General features: G+C 37.5%; 1 protein-coding gene across 2 annotated transcripts in view; it reads left to right on the forward strand.

The window, feature by feature from the left end:
- NGLY1 (N-glycanase 1) overlaps positions 1–22,994 on the forward strand; it is a 69,160-nt gene that overhangs the window by 26,925 nt on the left and 19,241 nt on the right. For both annotated transcript variants that reach the window (XM_004377373.2, XM_004377374.2), the window contains exons 4-6: positions 7,557–7,722; positions 18,981–19,203; positions 22,144–22,265. In XM_004377373.2, coding sequence (XP_004377430.1) covers positions 7,557–7,722; positions 18,981–19,203; positions 22,144–22,265 — 511 coding nt within the window. The remainder of the gene's footprint in view (positions 1–7,556; positions 7,723–18,980; positions 19,204–22,143; positions 22,266–22,994) is intronic.

Below are 22,994 nucleotides of genomic sequence, written 5' to 3' on the forward strand. Positions count from 1 at the left end.
ATTAAAAATGATGATGTGGTCTATTTTGACATAAAGAGAATTATTATATGGAAAAAAGTAAACTGAGAATTCCACAAAATTAAACAACATGTGTTGCACGTGTGTGTGATATTTTCATTTTTCTTATTAAAAGCACATGTACGTGTGTTTGTTTTAAAAAGGTCTGGAAAGCCATACACAGACATTTTAGCCATACTTTCCTCTGAGTGGTGAAATTATAGGTGATTTCATATTATTTATACCATGCAGTATTTTCTGAAATTTTTCCACAACATATATTACTTTTATAAGTAGGAAAAACGTTATTTTTTCAAGAGATTGTTTTATTGACGTCACAAATTGATTAAAGCTCTCGCTTGAAATTTATTAAACAGAACATTTGTGTTTAAAACAAGTTCTAAATTTAAAGCCAAGTCCGACTTTATCCAAAAAGATGAAAGGGAAAGGGCAAAGGGTTACATAAAGATAGAGGACTAGCAGGCGTGGGAAGCTTTGGTCATTTACTGAAGAAGTGAATTTGCTAATCTAACTTCTGCTGATTTTATCACATGATTTGACAAAAGATACACATTGTACCTTTTTTTCTTATAAAGAATCTTAAATATATCTCACATCAGAAACCAAAATAATTGAAAGTATGATTAGTAAAGAAAAAAACTGCTTTGATCTAAAACAAATTTCACATTTTAAACTTCATTTGTACTCCAAAGAACTTTTACTCTCTCAAGCAATTAACTACTGCTTTATGTAACATTAATACATGGTTACCCAGCTGCTGTAATCGCCAGGCAGTCAGCAACCTTCTATTTTTATGACTTAGTTTTTTTCTTTTTCGGAGCTGTGCCAACGCTTATGTAAAGAAATAAGGCAAGAAAATAAACTTTATTGTTCAAGATCGTTCAAGTGCCATTAAAACCACAATGGATGTGGTAAATTCCAGATTGAAAAGAATTAAATTGAAAATAAAAATTCTCTGAATGAGTTCTTACCCTCTCAGTAAATAAAAATCTGGATTAAAAAAAAAAAAAAAGATTGCTGTAAGTGCCTCCTCATTTTTATGAGAATTCTTTGAAAAAAATGGAGACGTTTTATTTTTTCAGTTTCTGTATGAGTCTGGTAAAGGAGCATACTCCTCTCTGTGGCAAATTCCCTGGATTTCTCATCACAAACTGGGCATCAAGTTTCTGTGCCCATCTGTTGCACTCCTCCGTTCTGTTGATGGAGGAAATATGTTGTCTGCTCATAAAGACCAGCCCCTCCCATCCACTGTGAATCCCTCCTGTCTGTCCACTTTAGGATCTCAGGTTGATTGTGCACAGTCTCGAACTTCTTCTTTTACTGGGGATCCTCTCCAGTGGCACCTAAACCTTTCTGTAGGCCAGTTTTCATTTAAGGTTGAACCACTGGTATCAGAATAGCCTGGAGATGCAGATTTCAGGACATACCCCCAGACTGGTTGAATCAAAATGGGGGAAAGGGGAACATGGGAATCTGCATTTTAACAAACAGATTAATGTTTGTGAACCTTTCCTCTAAGCTTTCCTGTCTTAGAAACAAGACAACAAATATCCTTGGATCCTGCATCTCCTTTGTTTCTCTCTTCGCCTTCACAGCCAAGTTTCATGAAGAGTCACCTATACTCATCACTTCATCTTTACTTCTTATGTCCTTGTCTAATGGGTCTCCATACTTCCTTAATTATGTGCCCTGTCAGTAAAATGTTTTTTGAGTATATACTCTCAATATATTTGTATTTATTTATAGTTTATATGCATATGCTATATACCATTCTGATATACTATGTGGAAACCTGGTGGCGTAGTGGTTAAGAGCTACATCTGCTAACCAGAAGATCTGCAGTTCAAATTCACCTGGTGCTGCTTGGAAGCTCTGTGAGGCAGTTCTGCTCTATCCCATAGGGTCACGATGAGTCGGAATCGACTTGACAGCAACGGGTGTGTTGTGTGTAATACACTATGTATCTTATAAAGCAATGTAAAAAGGAAGCTAAAGAGTAAATATTTTTAACTAAAAATTATTAGTGGTATGTCATTCAATGAATATGGATATAAATCTACGTTTTACATAGTATTGCTAATTTCAAATTTGGGGGGTTAATTTTTTCAGATCGAAATAGATTGTTATTGATCTTTTTTAAAACATGTGAATTTATCTTTTGGACTTAAAACTGATCTAAGAAAAATAAAGTCTATTTAAAAAAAAATTAGCTATTGAAGAACTCACACCAAAAAAAGTAGATGCATTATTCCTGCCATTTTCTTTTTGTTTACATGTGCTTGCATTAGTAGTAGTATCCTCAATGTCCAGAGTTCTTTGTAATCTTTTTAAGTGAGATTGAGAGTTAATTAGCTAAAGCTATGTAATATAATCAGGAAATCCACTTAACCAGGCACATTTGAACTGCAGAACTTCGTAACATGATGACAGCAGACGTAGGAAGGAGCCTGCCACTGGTAAGCCCTCTGTTTTGTGGAACTTTATCTCTTTTCTCAGGATACCTTCTCCACAAAACAGAGGGAGTCACTGTCAATCAAAATACTAAATATTATTAAAACTTAATTGCTTTACCTTTTGGATGAAAAATAATATAGATAGAAGCTCTAATATTTTATACCCACGTCCCAGTGGACCATTTTGTATAGTTCTTTTGGTGTGCATAGCCTACTTTGGGATACCACTTATGCAATTCAGCTCGGTCTCTTGCAACTTGCTTTCCTTATTAAAACTACACACTCCAAAAGCCACCTGCATTTTGTTCCATCTGATGGGAATGGTCTTTTCTCTTCCCTGTTTGCCAGCTTTTTCTCATCCTTCATATTTCACCACAAATATCATGTCTTCAGGGAGATCCTTCCAACCCATCCAGCCGGTCTAGGTTCATATCCCCTGTTGTACAGTCTCATGTTGTTTTTAGGTGCCATTGAGTTGGTTCTGACTCTTAGTGACTCTGTGTACCACAGAATGAAACACTACCCAGTCCTGCTCCATCCCCACAGTTGTTGCTATGTTTCAGCCAATTGCTGCAGCTACTGTGTCAGTCCATCTTGTCAAAGGTCTACCTCTTTTTCGCTAACGCTTTACCGAGCATGATGTCGTCCTCCAGCAACTGATCCCTCTTGATAACATGTCCAAAGTACATGAGACAAAGTCTCACTATCCTCACTTCCGAGGAGGATTCTGGCTATACTTCTTCCAAGACAGATTTGTTTGTTCTTTTGGCAGTGCATGGTATATTCAATATTCTTTGCCAGCAGCATAATTCAAAATGCATCAATTCTTCTTTGGTCTTCCTTATTCATTGCCCAGCTTTCCCATGCATATGAAGCAATTGAAAGTACCATGGCTTGGGTCAGGCGCACCTTAGTCCTCAAGATGACATTTTTGCTTTTTAACACTTTGAAGAGGCCTTTTACAGTAGATATGCCCAGTGTAATGCATTGTTTGATTTCTTGACTGCTGAATGTCAGAAGAGACTCTGAAACTTGTTCTTGAACATAGAGTAGCTAAAGCAAAAGGAAGAAGTTACGAAGTAAGAGAGCTGAACAGAAGATTTCACAGGGTAGCTCGAGAAAAGAGTAAAGTATTATAATGAAATACGCAAAGACCTGGAGTTAAGAAACCAAAAGGGAAGAACATGCTCTGCATTTCTCAAGCTGAAAGAACTGAAGGAAAAATTCGAGCCTCAAGTTGCAATTTTGAAGGAGTCTATGGACAAAATATTGAATGATACAGGAAGCATCAAAAGAAGATAGAAGGGATACACAGAGTCACTGTACCAAAAAGAATTGGTTGACGTTCAGTCATTTCAGGAGGTAGCATGTTATCAAGAACCGATGTTACTGAAGGAAGAAGTCAAAACTGCACTGAAGGCCTTGGGGAAAACCAAGGCTCCAGGAGTTGATGAAATACCAATTGAGATGTTTTGACAAACGGATGCAACACTGGAAGCACTCACTCGTCTGTAGCAAGAAGTTTGGAAGACAGCTACCTGGCCAACTGACTGGAAGAGATCCATATACATGCTGATTCCAAAGGTGATCTGACAGAATGTGGAAATTATCAAATAATATCATTAATATCACAAGTAAGTAAAATTATGCTGAAGATAATTGAAAAATGGTTGGAGCAGTACATTGACAGGGAACTGCCAGAAATTCAAGCCAGATTCAGAAGAGGATGTGGGACGAGGGTTATCATTGCTGATGTCAGATAGATCTTGGCTGAAAGCAGAGAATACAAGAAAGATGTTTACCTGTGTTTTATTGACTATACAGAGGCATTCGACTGTGTGGATCATAACAAATTGTATATAACATTGTGAAGATTGAGAATTCTAGAACACTTAACTGTGCTCATGTGGAACCTGTACATAGACCAAGAGGCAGTTGTGTGAACAGAACAAGGAGAGACTGCATAGTTTAACATCAGGAAAGGTGTGCATCGGGGTTGTATCCTTTCACCATACTTATTTATTCTGTATGCTGAGCAAATAATCTGAGAAACTGGACTCTATGAAGAATATGGCGTCAGTATTGGAGGAAGACTCATCAATGACCTGCGATATGCAGATGACACTGCCTTGCTTGCTAAAAGTGAATAGGATGAAGAGGACCTGAAGCACTTACTGATGAAGGTCAAAAACTACAGCCTTCGGTAAGGATTATGTATGAACAGAAAGACAATGAAAGTCCTCAAAACTGGACCAATAAGCAATATTATAATAAATGGAGAAAATATTGAAGTTGTCAAGGGTTTCATTGTTCTTGGATCAACGATCAATGCCCATGGAAACAGCAGTCAAGAAATCAAATGACATTTTGCATTGGGCAAGTGTACTACAAAAGACTTCTTTAAAGTTCTGAAAAGCGAAGACGTCACTTTGATGACAAAGGTACACTTGACCCAAGCCATGATCTTTTCAGTCACCTCAAACACATGTGAAAGCTGGACAATGGAAAAAGTAGAAGAATTGTTACATTTGAATTGTGGGGCTGGTGAAGAATGTTTAATATACCATGGACTGCCAGAAGAACAAACAAATCAATTTTAGAAAAAATGAAACTAGAATGCTCCTTAGAAGCGAGGATGGCAAAAGTTTGTCTTGCTTACTTTGGACACGTCATCAGGAGAGACCAATAACTAGAAAAGGACATCATGTTTGGTAAAGTAGAGGGTCAGTGAAAATGAGGGAAACCTTCAGTGAGATGGATTGACACAATAGCCACAACAATGGGCTCAGACATTTCAGAGATCATGAAGATGGTACAGGAGGAGACGTTTTGTTCTGGTATACATGGAGTTGCCATGAGTTGGAACTGACTTTATGGCAAGCAAGAACAAACAACAGATTACTGAGCTTAAATTTTTAATGCAGATATTTAATTTTATATTTTCCTATCAACATCTTACCATAAGACAGGAACCTCAGAAAGCTTTTATTCTTCTGCTCCCTTCCCTGCTACCTTCCTTATGAGATAACTGCTTTTCAGTTGTGGTTATTTATTTGTAACAATCACACTAAATTTTACTAGTGTTTTGTTTTTAACTCACCCATGCTGCTTTTATCCCAGGTCCTACTCCTGTATGTATGTATATGTATTTATATTTTGGGGCTACAGTAACTCCTCTGATCTTTTAGATTGAGTTTGGAAGTAATATACTTTCTGCTTTATTCAATATCAGAAGGAGCCCTCATGGAGCAGTGGTTAAGTGTTTAGCTGCTAACCAAAAGGTCAGCAGTTCGAATCTACCAGTCGCTCCTTGGAAACTCTATGGGGCAGTTCTGCTCTGTCCTATAGGGTCGATATGAGTTGGAATCGACTTGGCAGTGGATTTGGTTTTGGGTTTACATATCAGAAAATGCATTTATTTTGCTCTTCTATTTGATTACTTTGGCTGGGTATGAATTTTGTGTTCCCAGTCGTTTTTCCTCAGAATTTCAGAGATCTTTCCTCACTGTTTCCATTATAAAGTCTGGTATCAGATTGTTTTTTTTTTTCTTTGCAAGTAATGTTTCTAAAGATCTTTCCTCACTGTTTCCGTTATAAAGTCTGGTATCAGATTTTTTTTTTTTTTTTTGCAAGTAATGTTTCTCTTTGCTTGGAGGCTTTTAGGATGTTTTTATCCTTGCTGTTAGGAGATGTCACCATCATATGCCTTTTTTTTTTTTTTTTTTGTTTTCAATACACTGGCACTTCAGCTCTCAGAAGTTTGTTTCTGTTAGTTCTTTGAGAATTTTCTTTCTTCATTGTTTCTACTTTCTTTCTAGAATTTCAATTAGTATTTGAGAACTTTTAGATTTATTCTCAATGTCTGCTTGGTTTTGGTGTGAGTATGCTGCATTCTCAGAGAGTGCCTTGGCTCAAACTTTATTCTGCTGTCTGACATCGTTTATACCTTCTTTATTTCAGTGTTTAAATTTTAACTTTTCAAGGTCCATACTTGAGTCTTTCTCTGGATGCAGTATACTCTCAAATCTCTGAAGATAATGTTTTTAGTCTTTTTCTGTATCCCATGCAGTTCCTGTTAGCCTGTCTGTGAACACTGCATCTGCTTCCAGCCACTGCAGGGAGGGGCAGGCATGTTGCAAGGTGGGATGTGCCAGGAGCATCTGTCCTGAGCTTGGGCATTCCCCTTGCCTTTTGTGATCTAAGCATCCACGCTTACTACTCAGAAGCGGTAATGGCAGGGATAAGGGAAGGAGAAGCTAAAATGTCTGGTTGTTCCTGTTGCAAAGCCCAACCAGTTTCCTTAATGCTTGCCCTAGGGCCCCTTCCTGCTCTGGATCCTGAGGCTTCTCTGCCCTTGGGACTTTTTTTTTTTTTTTTACTTTTCCCAACCATCCTCTCTGGAGGTGCATATTGCCATGGTATATTCCTTTAATCTATTTGTACCTGCCTTTCATCTTAAAGGAATTTCTTATAATTCCTAATCCCTTTTAAGCACGCCTTTGCTAATGCTGTATAGAGGTAATTTTTTTATGTCTTCTGTATGTTTTGAATAGAGCCCTGGTGGCACAGTGGTTAAAGTGCTCGGCTGCCAACCAAAAGGTCAGGGGTTTGAACCCACCAGCCGCGCTCTGGGAGAAAGATGTGGCAGTCTGCTTCTGTAAAGATTTATAGCCTTGGAAACCCTATGAGGCAGTTCTACTCTCTTACAGGGTCACTATGAGTTGGAATCGACTCAGTGGCAGTGGGTTTGGTTTTTTGGTTTTATGTGTTTTGAAGTGCCAAGGGCTGACAGATGCATTGCTTATAGCCCTATCTTGATCCAGGCTGCGGTCAAGAATTCAGTATATCCCTGTTTAAATCTATCTTCAGTAGTGTAATACATAATAGATACATCTTAGACTCTGACACAGATATGACTGTTCCCTAATATCATTGTAAAGGTTTTATGTATGATTATTGTGGTTCTCTGAATCCACGCATTCCTCATTATCTATGAAATCATAGAACCACAATGTTTTTATTACATGTTATTTTTGTAAAATGTGGATAAAAGCTACTTTCAGTAATTTTTTTTTTTTCTATTAGGTTACTGCTAATTCAATCATTCTAAAGATGCTTCTGTCCAACATTCAGCATGTCCTGGTCTATGAGAACCTTGCTCTCCAGGAGAAAGCGTTGGCTTGTATTCCGGTCCAAGAACTGAAAAGGAGATCACAAGAAAAGTTATCTAGAGCTAGAAAATTGGATAAAGGTATTGACTTTACATAATCATTCACTGCTAAATAGGCATCAGTTGCTAAATAAAGGGAAACGCCGAAATATGAAATACTACCTTTTGCTATATACATTATAAATATTCAGTTTCTATTTGAATTTTTAAGAAATACAGTAATAGTGTAATTTTATTGTATATATATTGGACACATGGACTTATCTATTAAATTTGTATTAAACTTTTTTTTAACCTGAATATGTAGTTGCAGTTTAATCATTGGTATGTCAATTTTTTTAGGTACAGTAGGACTCTGGTCCATGAGATATCCCAAAAAACCCATTACCCTTGAGTTGATTCCAATTCATGGTGACCCCACAGGACAGAGTAGACCTGCCCTATAGGGTTTCCAAGGCTGTGATCTTTATGGGAGCAGACTGCCATATCATTCTCCCACACAGCGGCTAGTAGGTTCAAACTGCCAACGTTTCAATTAGCAGCTGAGCCACCAGGGCTCCTTTTCTGAAATAAATGATAGCATTATTAGTGAACTGTTACCTAACAGTTACCGAACTATTCCAATTTATGTACAAATTCAACTTAAAGACAGATTTAGGAACAGAACTTGTTTGTAATCCAGGGTCTGCCTGTAATTGAATCTCTGTGTCTCAATTTCTTGATTTGAAAATAGGGATGATAATTTTAAGAAATAAGTGAGTCAATACGTGTAAATGACTCAGAACAATGCCTACCACATTCATTACCCAATAATTGTTATCATAAATTGTCTTAGGAGTTTAGTCGTTACATTTGTTTCTACTATACCATTTTTACTTTGAATTTTTCCGTAACCGTTTTTGTCTATTAGGTCAGTTTTTAATATTGAATTCTCTAGGGGGTTAATTTTTTTTACTGGTTGTCCTACAGTGTGCAATATATATTTTAACTAAGTCAACCTTCAAATAACACTGTATTGCTTCATGTGTAATGCAAGTACCTTATAACAGTATTCCTAATTCTTCCTTCTTGCCTGTTATGAGATTGCTATCATTCTTTTCATTTATCAATATTCTGTAGTCACCCAATATATTGTTGCTATTAATATTTAAACAGTTATCTTTTGGATCAACTAAAACAAAAAAAAGGATTCTATGTTACTTTCATTTATACCTTTTTCAATGCTCTTCTTTATATACATCTGAGTTTCTGACCTGTATCACCCTCATTCTTCCTGAGGAACTTCTTTTAACGTTTTTTGCAGGGCAGGTCTGCTGGCGATGAATTCCCTCAGTTTTTGTTTGTCTGAGAAAGTCTTTGTTTCTCCTTCACTTTTGAAGGGTAATTTCATTGGGATATTGTAGGTTGGTGGGTTTTTTTTTTTGTTTTGTTTTGTTTCAGCAACACTTTAAATATTTCACTCTTTCGTCTTCTTGCTTGCATAGTTTCTAACAAGAAGTCTGACATAATTCGTATCCTTATTCTTCTATAGGAAACATTTTTTTCCCCTCCGCCTTCCTTCAAGATTTTCTCATTGTCTTTGGTTTTCTGCAGCTTGGATATGATATGATATGAATATGATATGGCTGTTGTTGTGTGCCGTCAAGTGGGTTCTGAACTCATAGCAACCCTATATGACAGAGTAGAACTGCCCCATAGGGTTTCCTAGGCTGTAATCTTTGCAGAGCAGATCGCCAGGTCTTTTATCCTGAGGAGCCACTGGTGGGTTCAAACCACTGACCTTTCGGTTAGCAGCCAAGCACTTAACCATTGCGCCACCGGAGCTCCTTATGATATGCCTAGGTGTATATTTTTTTAGTATTTATTCTGCTTGGTGTTCTTTGAGCTTCCTGGATCTGTGGTTTGGCGTCTAATTAATTTTGGAAAATTCTCAACCATTATTACTTTAGATATTTCTTCTGCTCCTTTCCTTCTTTCTTCTTCTAGTATTCTTATTATGCATATTTTATTTTACCTGTATTTATCTGTGCTTCAGTTTCCCATAGCTCTTAGATGTTCTGTTCAGTTTCAGACTTGTCTCACAGTTCTTGGATGCTTTTTTCCATTTTTTTCATTTGTTTATTCTCTTTGCATTTCAATTTGGGAAGTTTATGTTGATCTATCTTCAAGCTCACTGATTCTTTCCTTGGCCATGTCCAGTATACTGATGAGCCCATCAAAGGCATCGTTCATTTTTGTTAGTGTTTTTTATTTTTAGCATTTCTTTTTGATTCTGTCCTAGAGTTTTCATCTGTCTGCTTACTTTACCCATCTGTTCTTGCAGGTTGTATAATTTTTCTGTTAGAACCCTTAACATATTAATCACAGTTGTTTTAAATTCCCTGCCTGATAATTCCAAAATCTGTGCCATATCTGAGTCTGATTCTGATGATTGCTGTGCCTCTTCAGACTGTTTTTTCTTGCCTTTCAGCATACTGTGTAATTTTTTTGTTGAAAGCTGGGCATGATATATTGGGTAATAGAAACTTAGGTAAATAGACCTTTTGTGTGAGGTTTTGCATCAGTGTGGTTAGGAGTTGGACTGTGTTTTATGTTTGCAGTAGCTATAGGTGTCAGACGCTTCCGGTTCCTCTGCAGGTATGCGTCACTTAACATTCATGGTAAGAGGACATTATGCGATTTGGACACTGTGTGAACACCGTATTATATACAGGCAGTTCCTGTACAATCAGTAGTTAAATCCCCATAAAGCCTATTATATTAAAACCTTATGGGAGCCCACCAGACAAAGCCTGAGAGCCAGGAGGGAATCTTCCATGGCTCTTCAATTAGAGAACTTGGTAGGGTTCCTGGAGGTAACACCCATTAAAGTGTGGGGACCCCATAAGACTACATTTCTCACTCTCAAGCTAGTCTATGTTCAGCCTTCAGCAGTTTGTCAAAATTCCCATTTACTTGTTCCTACCAGTTTATGGGTCCAGTAGCTTCTGCACCAGATAAGCAGATCTTGGCTGAGATGCTATGTATTAGACTGTCTCTCCAAATTTCAGGGTGGTGGTTTGCCCTGCAGCCTCAGTTCTCTGATGGGTCCAAGAAAAGGCATTCATTTTCAGTTTGTTCAGTTTTTTTATTGTAAACACCAGGATGACTTCCAAACTCTATACATGTTGTAGCTGAAACTGGAAGTCCCTCTAAGGGGTTGTTTGACTGTATGTCTTTTCCTTTTTTAACCATTTAACCACTTTTCACATATGTCATTTAGATATTTTACTGCCCCTTTCATTTTGGTGGATTTATATTTATTTTAATATTGTGACATTTCCTTGTATTTATGACCTGGGCCTTCAGCCACAGGTCTGTATTGAGATCATGAGACAGTTACTCATCTTCTTGAATTAAGTTTTGTTTTGTTTTGTTTTTTTAATTTGTAAAATTAGAAAGCTTATCAGTAAATCATCACTGAGGTTCTGTCCAGCTTCAAAGTACTGTGTTCCTGTGATGTCTGACATAAATGCCATACATTCTGTATAGAGTCATTGGGGCTAGGCCCTGCAGGGGCAACTCAATTGTGTAAAATAGCCCCTGCCTTAAGGAGCGGTTGAGCTGGGGAGGACAATTAAAATATACAGACAACTGAATGTGAATCAAACAAAAAAAAACCAAAGCCATTGCTGTTGAGTCAATTCCAACTCATAGCGGCCCTGTAGTACAGAGTAGAATTGCCCATAGGGTTTCCAAGGGGCAGCTAGTGGATTCAAACTGCTGACCTTTTGGTTAGCAGCCAACCTCTTAACCAGGTGCAGTGGTTAAGAGCTACGGCTGCTAACCAAAAGGTTGGCAGTTTGAATTCACCATCCGCTCCTTGGAAGCCCTATGGGCAGTTCTACTCTGTCCTATAGGGTCACTATGAGTCTGAATCGACTCAGTGGCAGTGGGTTTGATGAGTGTGCATTAGGGTCCAGCAAATGTGAGAAGCACAATTTCAAACCTTTTATGTTGCCAAATGAATAAATTACAGTGAGAAATGTTTCAGAGACACAGTACTCCTGTTTGTGTCCAGTACATTCTCTCCCTCTTGGCAAATCATCAGGAAATTACTCAAGGAACACAGAATCCACAAAAAAGAGCATCAGTTAGGTGAATAGTACGGTAATCCTGATGCATTTGTGCATTTATCGGCACAGTGGGAATGATCTTGACAGCATACTGAGAATCCTTCAAGTCCATTAGCTAAGACTCAGCTCCCCATAAAGTCTGCTAATGGTCCCTGCTGACATTTGCCCAGCATTTTTTTCACTCTGATAGTATAAAGGTAATGCATGTTCTGTGTAGAAAATTCGGAAAATAACAGGAAGATAAGCCATCCATAATCTCATCACATAGGAAGACTACTTTTAAGATCTGTGTATATGTTATTCCAGACTTAAAAATATAAAAGCAGTTCACTGGAGTTTTAGTTAAAAGAGGCAGGAAAGAACACATCAGGTTAAAACTAAAACTAAACCCATTGCCGTTGAGTCAATTCCAACTCATAGGGACCCTATAGAGGATATTGCGAAAATCAGAAAGAAATTGAGCTTTTTTTTAAAGTCCATGAAGGATGAGTTGGATTGAAAACCTAAGATGTCAAAGGACTTATTAGGTCAGGGATTGGGCATTTTTTGAGTGTAGTGAGCAGCATGCATGGAGGCAGAAAAGTACAGGCTCTGTTTGGCTAACAATGAGTTATACAATCTGGCTGTGGATAAGGTGTGTGTAAGACAGTAGTGGGAGATCAGGTAGACTGGGACATATTTTGGCTGACATTGAATTTCAGGCAGAGCAGTGTATACTGAATTTATTTTTATGCTTTTAAATTTTCCACAGAGAATTAGAAGTAAAAAAGAGACAAAGGATATATCCAATAAGGTTTTTGAAATAGGAGGGAAAAAAAAAACAGAAAATAAAGACCAAATTAGTAGGAAACACATATTTTAGCCATGAGGCTGATATTATGCTGTTACTGTGATTGAACATATAGCAAAAATGTTATATAACCTTATTTGTAAGAAAGGAGAAACTATAGTGGCTTCTCAGGGAAGTCAGGTGTCCTTGATTATTTAATTCAGCAAGGTTAACCACTGAAGCATTAAGCAACTGAGTTACATCAGAACCGTGCTAAAGCAAAATTAATTCAGCAATATCTTGTAGGATGAAAGAGAATCAAGACAGTGTGAAGAGAGACAAGTTAAAACACAATAGTAATAGAGGAATAAGGGACTAAGAGAGTAAACATGGTATAGAGACTGCAAGGGAGAAGATGGATGCGAGGTTTGTTGGGGTGATAGAATATACGGCATTTGCAGTTGATGGGGGGCTGTTGATACAATAAATGTGTGCATAAGGGAGATGTCAGAGATGACTGCCTAGTTTTGAATCCAGGCAACTAGAAAACTAGAAGAGTCAGTGGGATTAGGCTTTGAAGGGAAATTAAGAGTCCAATTTGAGGTACCTGCTGGAGCTTGGTTAGAAGAGGTCAGATCTTGAAATACACTGTAGATTAATAGGTAAAGCCATGCAAGTATATGAGATTGCCATGATTGACAAGACAAGGGGATGGGGAAAGATTGCAAAGTTCTAGAAAATAGAGTAGTACTAGCCACATAGGGGTATTTAAATTTAAACTGAATGAAATTAAAATAGAAATTGAATTCTGTGTTCACACTTGCCACATTTCAAGTACTCAGGAACCACAAATGGCTAGTGGCTACCCTGTTGGACTGTGCAGACAGAGATTTGGATTTATTTCCATCATTGCTGAAAGTTCTGTTGGATAGCACTGCTCAAGAATCACCTGTGGTAGGATATGAGAAGAGAAAGAGGAATTAGTGAAGGGAATATAGTAAAATAAGTGGTATTGTGATGGTTAAGGTTGTGTGTCAGATTGGCTGGGCCATGATTCTCAGTGGTTTGGCAGTTAGGTAGTAATGTAATCAACTCCATGATGAAATCTGCAGTCAATCAGTTGAAAGGGAGTTTCCTTGGGGTTGTGGCCTGCCTCCAGTATATAAATGGATGTTCCAGCAAGGCTGTCGCTCTGAATCGTGTATCTGGCTCGTCATCATCTAACCTCCGGTTCTTGGGACTTGAGCTAGCAGCTTACCTGCTGATCTTGGGATTCGTCAGCCTCTGCAGCCTGTGAGCCAGAGGCCTGCTGTGTGACCTGCCAATCTTGGGTTCATCAGCCCCTGCAACTATATGAGTCAGGAGGAGCCTCTAGCCTGACGCCTGAAACACGGACTTGGGACTTGCTAGCCTTTACAACCACATGAGCCATTTCCTTGAGATTTATCTCTTCTCTTTCTATATATGTATATATACAGCCTAAGACAGGTGTGGTAGGCATAATGAGTATATTAAGGTTAGGTTGGACTGTGAGTAATAGTAACTTGTCCCAGTGGCTTAGAGCTTCTTTCCGCATGTGAGATATTATGGACATAGGCAGTCTGGTAGTGGTGGTGAGCTCTAAGACCTCATCAGAGACCTAGGTACCTTCTGCCTTTTGGTTCTTCCATACATGGTTTCCATCCTCTAGGTCACTTCATAGTCTGAGATAGCTGTTAAAGCTATTACATCTGTAAACCAGGCATCAGGAAGAAGGGTGAAAAAGCAATAAGTTATACCTGTAAACTGAGCCTCTTTTTTTGCGACAGCTTTTTTTGAAGTCTCACTAAAAGCTTAATCACTTGGCCTCACTTAGCTGCAAAAGAGGCTTGGACCTGTAGCCTTTTAGCTGGTGCATTGTTATCCCAAGTCAGCTGGAATTCTGTAAATAAGGAAGAAGTAGCTAGTGGATATCGTGTGGCAGCTGGCAGTCTCTGTCCCAGTGATTCGCTGGCACTGAGATGGTAACAAAGCCTCCACTGGCCAGGTTAGTGGGGTTTTTTTCGTTCGTTTTATGCAGTGGAATTTTTGTTTTTCCTTCCCAGATGAAATCTTATTTTAAGTATATAAACTAGAAAAAGTATTCTGGTTTCAAGCAGACGTGGGGACCTTGGAGCCCTGCCCACGGAGGCACCTCCAGAGATGGTTAAGTCTCAGAGAAGCAGGTTTGGTAGCTCTGGTCTGGAAGGCTGAAGCTTTGTCCTGATTGAGTGTTCCAGATACAGGTAAAATACCTTTCAGAAGAGGAAAAACTCTGTCATTTTGGAAAAGTGGTAACAAAATATACTTTGGCCTCCTAAATTGAGTATGAAGACACAGGGGTGGGGGACAGAATATTGAGTCATAAAGGAGAAACCATGAAGTGTCTAAGGATAAGACTACCTCTGCTGAGGTTTTTACCTGTTTTCTTCTCATTCTCTCTGTTTTGCACACTGATGTTGGTGGTTTTTATAGAGTAGGGTTAGGGCCAAAAGTTGTTAACTTTATTTTTGTCACAGAAAAGTTACTAGTAATCTATTTATATGTATGTGGTATTTTTGAAGATGTTATATTTAGAAATTCGACATCCTGATTATATTTTTTTTTAAAAAAACTCTCTATGCTGTAAATATTATCTTGACAGAATTTAGCATCAAAGTCCAACTTCCCTTCAACCCCCGTATGTCTGAGGTGTCTGAACTTCTGTCCTGTACAGACAGGAATCCACTCTCATTTCTCTGAGCCGTAACTAAGGATGTTGCCTCACCAAGGAACACTAATTTCCTCAAATGGGCCTTACTCTTTGTGGGATATTCGTATTTCTAGCTGGAAACATGCTGATTTATACCTGGCGTACTTGTAACATGGACGTGTAAGTTTTCTGACTTCCTTTCCCTTCTTGATAATGATTTCCATCTTGATAATGACTATTTAGTGAAGAATATCATTTCTAAGTAGCATTTTGAAGCTTGTTCAGTCCTTTCTTCAGCCGATATTTACTGAGCACTTCCTGTGTACCAAGCATAGCTTTAAGTGTTGAAGATACAATAATAAAACAAAGTCCCAGCTATCATGGAGAGACAGACCAAAAAAAATGATACAAATGGGTATATATGTCAGGTAGATATGAGTCAGGAAGACAAATCAGGATAATAGAGGGGGGCTAGGAAGCATGCTGTTTTATAGAACGTTGTCAGGAAGGGTCTCTCTGGTAAATGATGACTTCCCTTTCAGGCAGAGGGCACTAGCAGTTGCAAAGGCCCCCTGAGATGAGTGACCTTGGCATATTCAGGTATGACAGAGAGGAGGACATAGTGGCTGTAACAGAATGAACAAGACAGAAAGAGGTGGATTCTCACATCAGCATTAGGTAAGGGGGTGTATTTGTTTCCTGTGGCTGTTGTGACAGATTACCACAGGTTTGGTAACTTAAAACAGCAGAAGTTTATTCTCTCACCAATTCTGAACATTGACATTGAGATGTCAGTGGGGCCATGCTCCCTCCCGAGGCTCTAGGGGAGAATCTCTTCCTTGTCTCTTTCAGCTTCTGGTTACTGCTAGCATTCCTTGGCTTGAAGCCACATCACTCTCATTTCCAGTGCTGGCATCTTCAAATCTCTCTCTGCTTCCTCTTTGTATCCCTTTCTCCTCAGTGTGTGCAAACTGTCCCTCTAATTCCGTTTTGTAAGGATAAATGTGATGCATTTAGGGCCCACTTGGATAATCCATGATAATCTCCCTACCTCAAAATCTTTAATCACATCTGCAAAGATACCACCCCCCCCCCTTTTTTGGCCATGTAAGGTAACATTTATAGGTTTCAGGGATTAGGACATGGATATCTTTGGGGTGGGGGTCGTTTTCAGCCTACCACATGGAGCCAACTGAAAGAATAAGAGTAGGGACTTTGACTTTTACTCTAAAGAGATGGAAAACCCTTGGAGGGTTTTGGTAACATGATCTGCCTAGCATTTCTAAAAAGATCACTCAGGTGCTATGAAGACTAGACTGAGGAAGAGGATGACAATGTTGTATTTCTAAAAATTCATTTTTAATTTTGTAAGAATTCATGAATATCTTCTTTTTGGAAAACTTCAGTATTCTACAGGACAAGCTGAACTCTCCCTGTGAGTCCTACTTCACTTTCCAGCAATATCAGCTGTTATCAAGTGATGTGTTTCTTTACGTATCTTTTCCTATGCATTTGCACTCATAAATAGTTACCTATAGGAATAGTTTAATATCAACCCATGTATGTTCAGCTCCTTGACATTTTTTATTTATTAATATATCTTAGAAATCCTTTTAACTTCTTCATAATGTTCTACAGTATGCATATACTATTATTTAAAGAGCTTCCTATTGTTAGGCATTAAGATTTTTTACTTTTTTTTTTTCTATTGTAAACACTGTTGAAGTAAACATTCTTACAAAGCATGCCTCCTGGTACACATGAGCAAGATTCTTTTCTGGGCAAAATACCAAAAGTGTCAAGGGTATGTGACTTTTTATATGTTAATGGGTCCTGCCAGATTGTCTTCCAGTTTATACAAGAAGAGTATTTTTCCCCCCTTAATGAAATTATTGAATTTTTTTATGGTCTTTATGAATTTTCCTAGTGGGTTTATTAATATTCTTTGTGGTTTATAGCAGTTCTTTATATTTTCTTTATCTCTATCCTCCCAGTATTCCTTGTTTAATTCTATTTAGCCTATCTTCTAAGGAGCCCTGGTGGCACAATGGTTAAGCACTCGGTTGGTAACTGAAAGGTTGGCAGTTCAAACCCACTAATAGCTTCACGGGAGAAAAGACCTGACAATCTGTTCTTATTAAGATCACAGCCTAGGAAACCCTATGGGGCTGTTCTGCTCTGTCTTATAGGGTCGCTATGAGTTGAAATTGACTCAGCAAGACACAACAGCAATTTGCATCTAACTTAAGATTTTCCCTATACCAAACTCGTAAGCATATTCCCCTCTGTCTTCTACTACTCCTTTTATAGAGTTCCTTCCGTATATATGTATTCATAGTAATATATAGGTAAAGTAAATATTGTTTTAATGAATGAATTTAATCCAGTGATATCTGGATAGCTTTTTATCCCAGTATAATTTATTGAATAGTCCATCCTGTTAGAATTGCTTTGAAAGGCTAACTTTATTAAATAATGTGTTCCCATTTAGACATCCATCTTTCAGAACTTTGTTTTGTTTCGTTGATCTGTTTGTCTGTTCACCAATATCACAATATTTTGATTAATAGAATTTTGTAATTTGTTTTACTGTATAGTAGAGGAATATACCTTATGGTTCTTAATCAAGATTGTCTAACCTGTTTTGTACATTTTATCTTCTGCGTGAATTTTGTAGTTAGCTTGTCCAATTTTATGAAAAACTATTCTGTAGTTTTAACTGGGATTGCATTAATTTATACATTAAATTTGTGGAGAATTAACACCTTTAGATTATTGAGTTTTCCATTCCAGGAATATTGTATATCTCTGTTCTTTCTGTCCTTTTTATGTTCTGTGTAAAGTTTTTTTGTATAGTTTTTATTATTTTGAAATATATCAAACATTAAATACAAGAATAGAATATATCAAACACCTATAACCAACATCAAACTTTATTAGATCCCAACATTATGCCATATATTTCCTTCGTTTATGTTTTATTACTTTTTAATAATAACACATTAATGATAGAGCCCCTGTGTATGTCTTCCTAGGCCCGTTCCCCTCTCCTTCCCTCCTTCCCCATAGGTAAGCATAATATTGAATATGGTCAAGTCGTTTTTTTATTTGATAAAATGAATATAATCCCATCTGTCCTGCTTACTTGCTAGGGTTGTTATACACAGTGTAGACATGATTGTAGTTCTGCATGTTATAGGGTAAGTATCCATGGCTGGATTGTATTGTACAGTTGAAGCACTGATAGAAAAGCTAATAGAACAATTACGAGTATCTGGTATGCTGTGATTTCTACCTACAATTTTATAATTGTTTTGTGTTTACTTGTGTATATACCCAAAAGCAAATTTAATATTAATCATTTTTAAACATTTTAAAAAATAAGATCTGTTTTCCTACACTCTGATGTGCTTCAGGATCACTTCTAAACTGATCATAGTGGCTCGAGAGAACATTATGTTCAGCTCACATGTTACTGCATAATGTTGATTAGAGGTTACAAAGTGATAAACACCCACCTGTTTTCAATGTACAGTCACACCTGTCATTGTATTTCATCCTGGTTCACAATACACTGATAATTTGTTCTTGCATCTTATTTGGGAAAACCTTTTAGATAATCTTCATTTTTATGTATTTCAGCCTCACACTTGAGAATAAAATGTGTAAATATTTTGCTACTGAAATAGTGACTATTAGTTTTTGTCAGCTGTAGATCTTACTTGGTTCTGCTTTAACTTCTCAGGTACTATTGTAAATGATGAGGATTTTCTTTTGCTGGAGCTTTTGCATTGGTTTAAGGAAGAATTTTTTCACTGGGTGAATAACATTTTGTGCAGCAAATGTGGTGGCCAGACTAGGTCTAGACGTGACTCGTTACCCCCCAGTGACGATGATCTGAAGTGGGGTGCAAACAGAGTAGAAGATCATTACTGTGATGCATGCCAGTTCAGCAATCGATTCCCAAGGTGGGTACACACAGGACAAAAATTCATAGTAATTTTTTAATGAAAGGTTAGAAGTGAGTTTTTATTAAATTTTTATTAAATGAACTTTTTATCTTGGTTTTAATTATTAGAAATATATTCCTCTAGAACAGAGGTTTGCAAACTGTGCGCTGCAGGTTAAATCCAGCCCATCACCTGCTTTTGTAAGTGAAGTTTTATTGGAGCACAGACATGCTGATTGGTTTACATATTGTCTGTGATTGTTTTCATGGTACAACAGTAGAGTTGAATACTGGTGACAGAGACCGGTGTGGCCCACAAAATCTAAAACAGTTACTGTCTGTCCTTTCACAGGGAAAGTTGGTTGACTTCTACTCAAGAATATAGAGCACATTTCTGCTCTGACACGTATGAGGTCTCTGTGAAATTATAATCGACTTGATGGCAGCTGGTTTACTCTAGAATATAATTTGAGTATTGTCACGTTGTTGCTGTTGTGTACTGTTGAGTCGATTCTGACTCATAGCGACCCTGTAGGACAGAGTAGAACTCCCTATAGGGTTTCTTAGGTTGAAATTTTTCCAGTGAGGCCACTGGTGGGTTTGAACTGCTGATCTTTTGGTTAGCAGCCAGGCACTTAACCATTGTGCCACAAGGGCATGTGAGTATTGTCGTAGCAAATTTTATATTATAAATCATTTATTTTTCTTTTAATATGTAGTTTTTAACCTTGAATGACAATAATAATTCTAATAATAGGATACTGTTAATTGTGATAGTAATTATAGTACTGTACTGAAAATAATCATCAGCTATAAGGTAAAAGTATAGTATAATATAAGGTTTTCACTGGCTAATTCTTTTCAGAAGTAGACCACCAGGTCCTTCTTCCTAGTCTGTATTAGTCTGGAAGCTCAGCTGAAACCTGTCCACTATGGGTGACCCCGCTGGTATTTGAATACCAGTCGCATAGTTTCCAGCATCATAGCAACACGCAAGCCCTCACAGTATGACAAACTGACAGATGCGTGGTGTAAAGTCAGGGAAGGTGCGTGTCAGGGTTGTATCGTTTCACCATTCTTATTCAGTCTGTATGCTGAGCAGATGATCCGCGAAGCTGGACTGTATGGAGAACAGGGCATCACGATTGGAAGACTCATTAACAACCTGCGTTATGCAGATGACACAACCTTGCTTGCTGAAAGTGAAGAGGGCTTGAAGCACTTACTGATGAAGATCAAAGACCACAGCCTTCAGTATGGATTACCCCTCAACGTAAAACAAAAATCCTCACAACATCATGATAAACAGAGAAAAGATTGAAGTTGTCAAGGATTTCATTTTACTTGGATCCACAGTCAATGGCCATGGAAGCAGCAGTCAGAAAATCAAAAGATGCATCACATTGGGCAAATCTGCTGCAAAAGACCTCTTTAAAGTGTTGGAAAGCAAAAATATCACCTTGAAGACTAAGATGCACCTGACCCAAGTCATGGTATTTTCAGTTACCTCACACGCATTTGAAAGCTGGACAATGAAGACGGAAGACCGAAGAAGAATTGACACCTTTAAATTATGGTGTTGGTGAAGAATACTGAATATACCGTGGACTGTCCAAAGAACAAACAAATCTGTCTTGGAAGAAACATAGTCAGATTGCTCCTTAGAAGCAAGGATGGCAAGACTGTGTCTCACATACTTTGGACATGTTATCAGGAGGGATCAGTCCCTGGAGAAGGACATCATGCTTGGTAAAGAAGAGGGTCAGCGAAAAAGAGGAAGACCCTCAACAAGATGGATTGACACAGTGGCTGCAACAATGGGCTCAAGCTTAACAATTGTGAGGATGGCGCAGAACCAGAAAGTGTTGTACGTAGGGTCACTATGAGTCAGAACTGACTCTATGGCACCTAACAACACAACAGTGTAGTATAATATGGTCATATTACTTTCTTTATAAAGGCAAAAGTTTGTTTTAATTAGGTGCTTCCTTCACCCATCCTAGCCTAGCTTCATCTCTAAAACTTTTTTTTCGTATCTCTAAATTTCAAGACAAGGAAATCTGACCTTTTCAATTAACTTTTCTCATACTTGAATTTACAGACCTCTTATCTGATTTTCTTAAATTGGAAATACTTGTAAAGTTTGGTTGTGTAATCAGGCAAGAAAAGATACCAACTTTTTGAAATACCTCATTTGGGGGTGGAGGGATTCAGTTCTATCCCTGACTAGGAGCCAGTTCTTGGATATTCAGAAGCCAGGAGAGACAGAATCTTATGTCCAATGATCAGCTAAAATTAGTCCAGTTATAATTGGAGTAACTTTTTAAAACAGTGTTGCAAATGTATTTCAAAAAATAACTTCCAAATTAGCAAGTACCTTTAAGTACTTAAGAGAATAAAACTTTAATGATCATTGGAAAGAAAGGATTGCATTTTAAGTAAAATTGATTTAAACTAAGCTAAAATCTTTATTGAGATTGTTAAAGTTGTTTAGTTTAAAATATAATAAGCTAATTTATACACTTGCTAGAGCAATGCTAATGCTTAAAGTAGATTTCCTAGACAGTCTCTGCCTGTCTGAATCTTCGCCGTCCTTCAAGGCCTAGTTCAAATTCAAGTTCTCTCTCCACAGTCATTTTCCCATACACTAAATCAGACCTATTGGATGGTTGGTTTCACAGTCTGCCGTTTATTATAGTTATTTGTGTTAATGCCTTCTCTCTCTTTGGACTGTAAACTTTCAAGGCAGGACCACTGTCTAATTTATCTTTTTTCACCATAAATTCTAACACAATGCTTCATATATCCTAGGCTCTTTAATCAATATTTATTGAATGAATAAGAATAGGAAATTAAGAAATATCGTTACTGATTAGCATAAAGGTAATGTAAGTTATTTTTTTAATTCTTGATTTTGATAATGAATCTGTTGTTTGTTTGTTTTTGTTTTTTTAAACAGGTATAATAACCCTGAGAAACTTTTGGAAACAAGATGTGGACGGTGTGGCGAGTGGGCCAATTGTTTTACCCTGTGCTGCCGAGCTTTAGGGTTTGAAGCTCGCTATGTTTGGGATTACACAGGTACAGAGTGTAGTATAAGCAGAGAGTAGTAGGGTTTTGCAGACTGACAGATTTGGGATTATAATCTGGCCCCATCATTTTCTATCCCTTACATTTCAGCCTTGTCAGTCTGAGCTTCCATTTGCTCTGTGTAAAATAACAATAATACCAACCGCGCAGGTTTTTTTGTGGGTATCACAAGATTTCTGTAATACACCTAGCTTTTTGCCTGGTACTTTGCACTATATTCATTCTTTTGTTAACAGTTTACCATGACATTTATAGTAATGAGATTTCTATTTGGATAAGAACGTGTAGTAATGTCTTATAGAAATCTTTATTTTTGTAGGTATTAGTATAAAAGATTTAGTAACCTTAATACATGAAAGTAATGTAATAAAAGCCATTTGAAATTTATATTTTCCTTATTTAGAATTGCCTAGATGTGTCATCTACATGTTAAAAAGTTCTTTCCTCTTTCTTAAGGTTTTGCTTATGTTTCTGTTGATTTTTTAGACTCAGATAAAACCTTCACTTAATAGTTATTCTGTTACAATCAAACATAGAACATTAATAACCAGACAGCCTCTGTTAGACCTGCTAGTTCTGAGTCTTAAAGGTGATTTCAAATGTGCCATTAACTCCTTCGCATTGGCAAACGGAGTCCAGTGTTTTTTAGGTTGTTCGATGTGTTCACCGTCTTTTGAGTTATGGCACACATTATTTTTGTTTGTTTATTCATTTATTATT

Source organism: Trichechus manatus, unplaced genomic scaffold (assembly GCF_000243295.1).
Source record: "Trichechus manatus latirostris isolate Lorelei unplaced genomic scaffold, TriManLat1.0 scaffold00049, whole genome shotgun sequence".
Classification (NCBI taxonomy): Eukaryota; Metazoa; Chordata; class Mammalia; order Sirenia; family Trichechidae; genus Trichechus; species Trichechus manatus.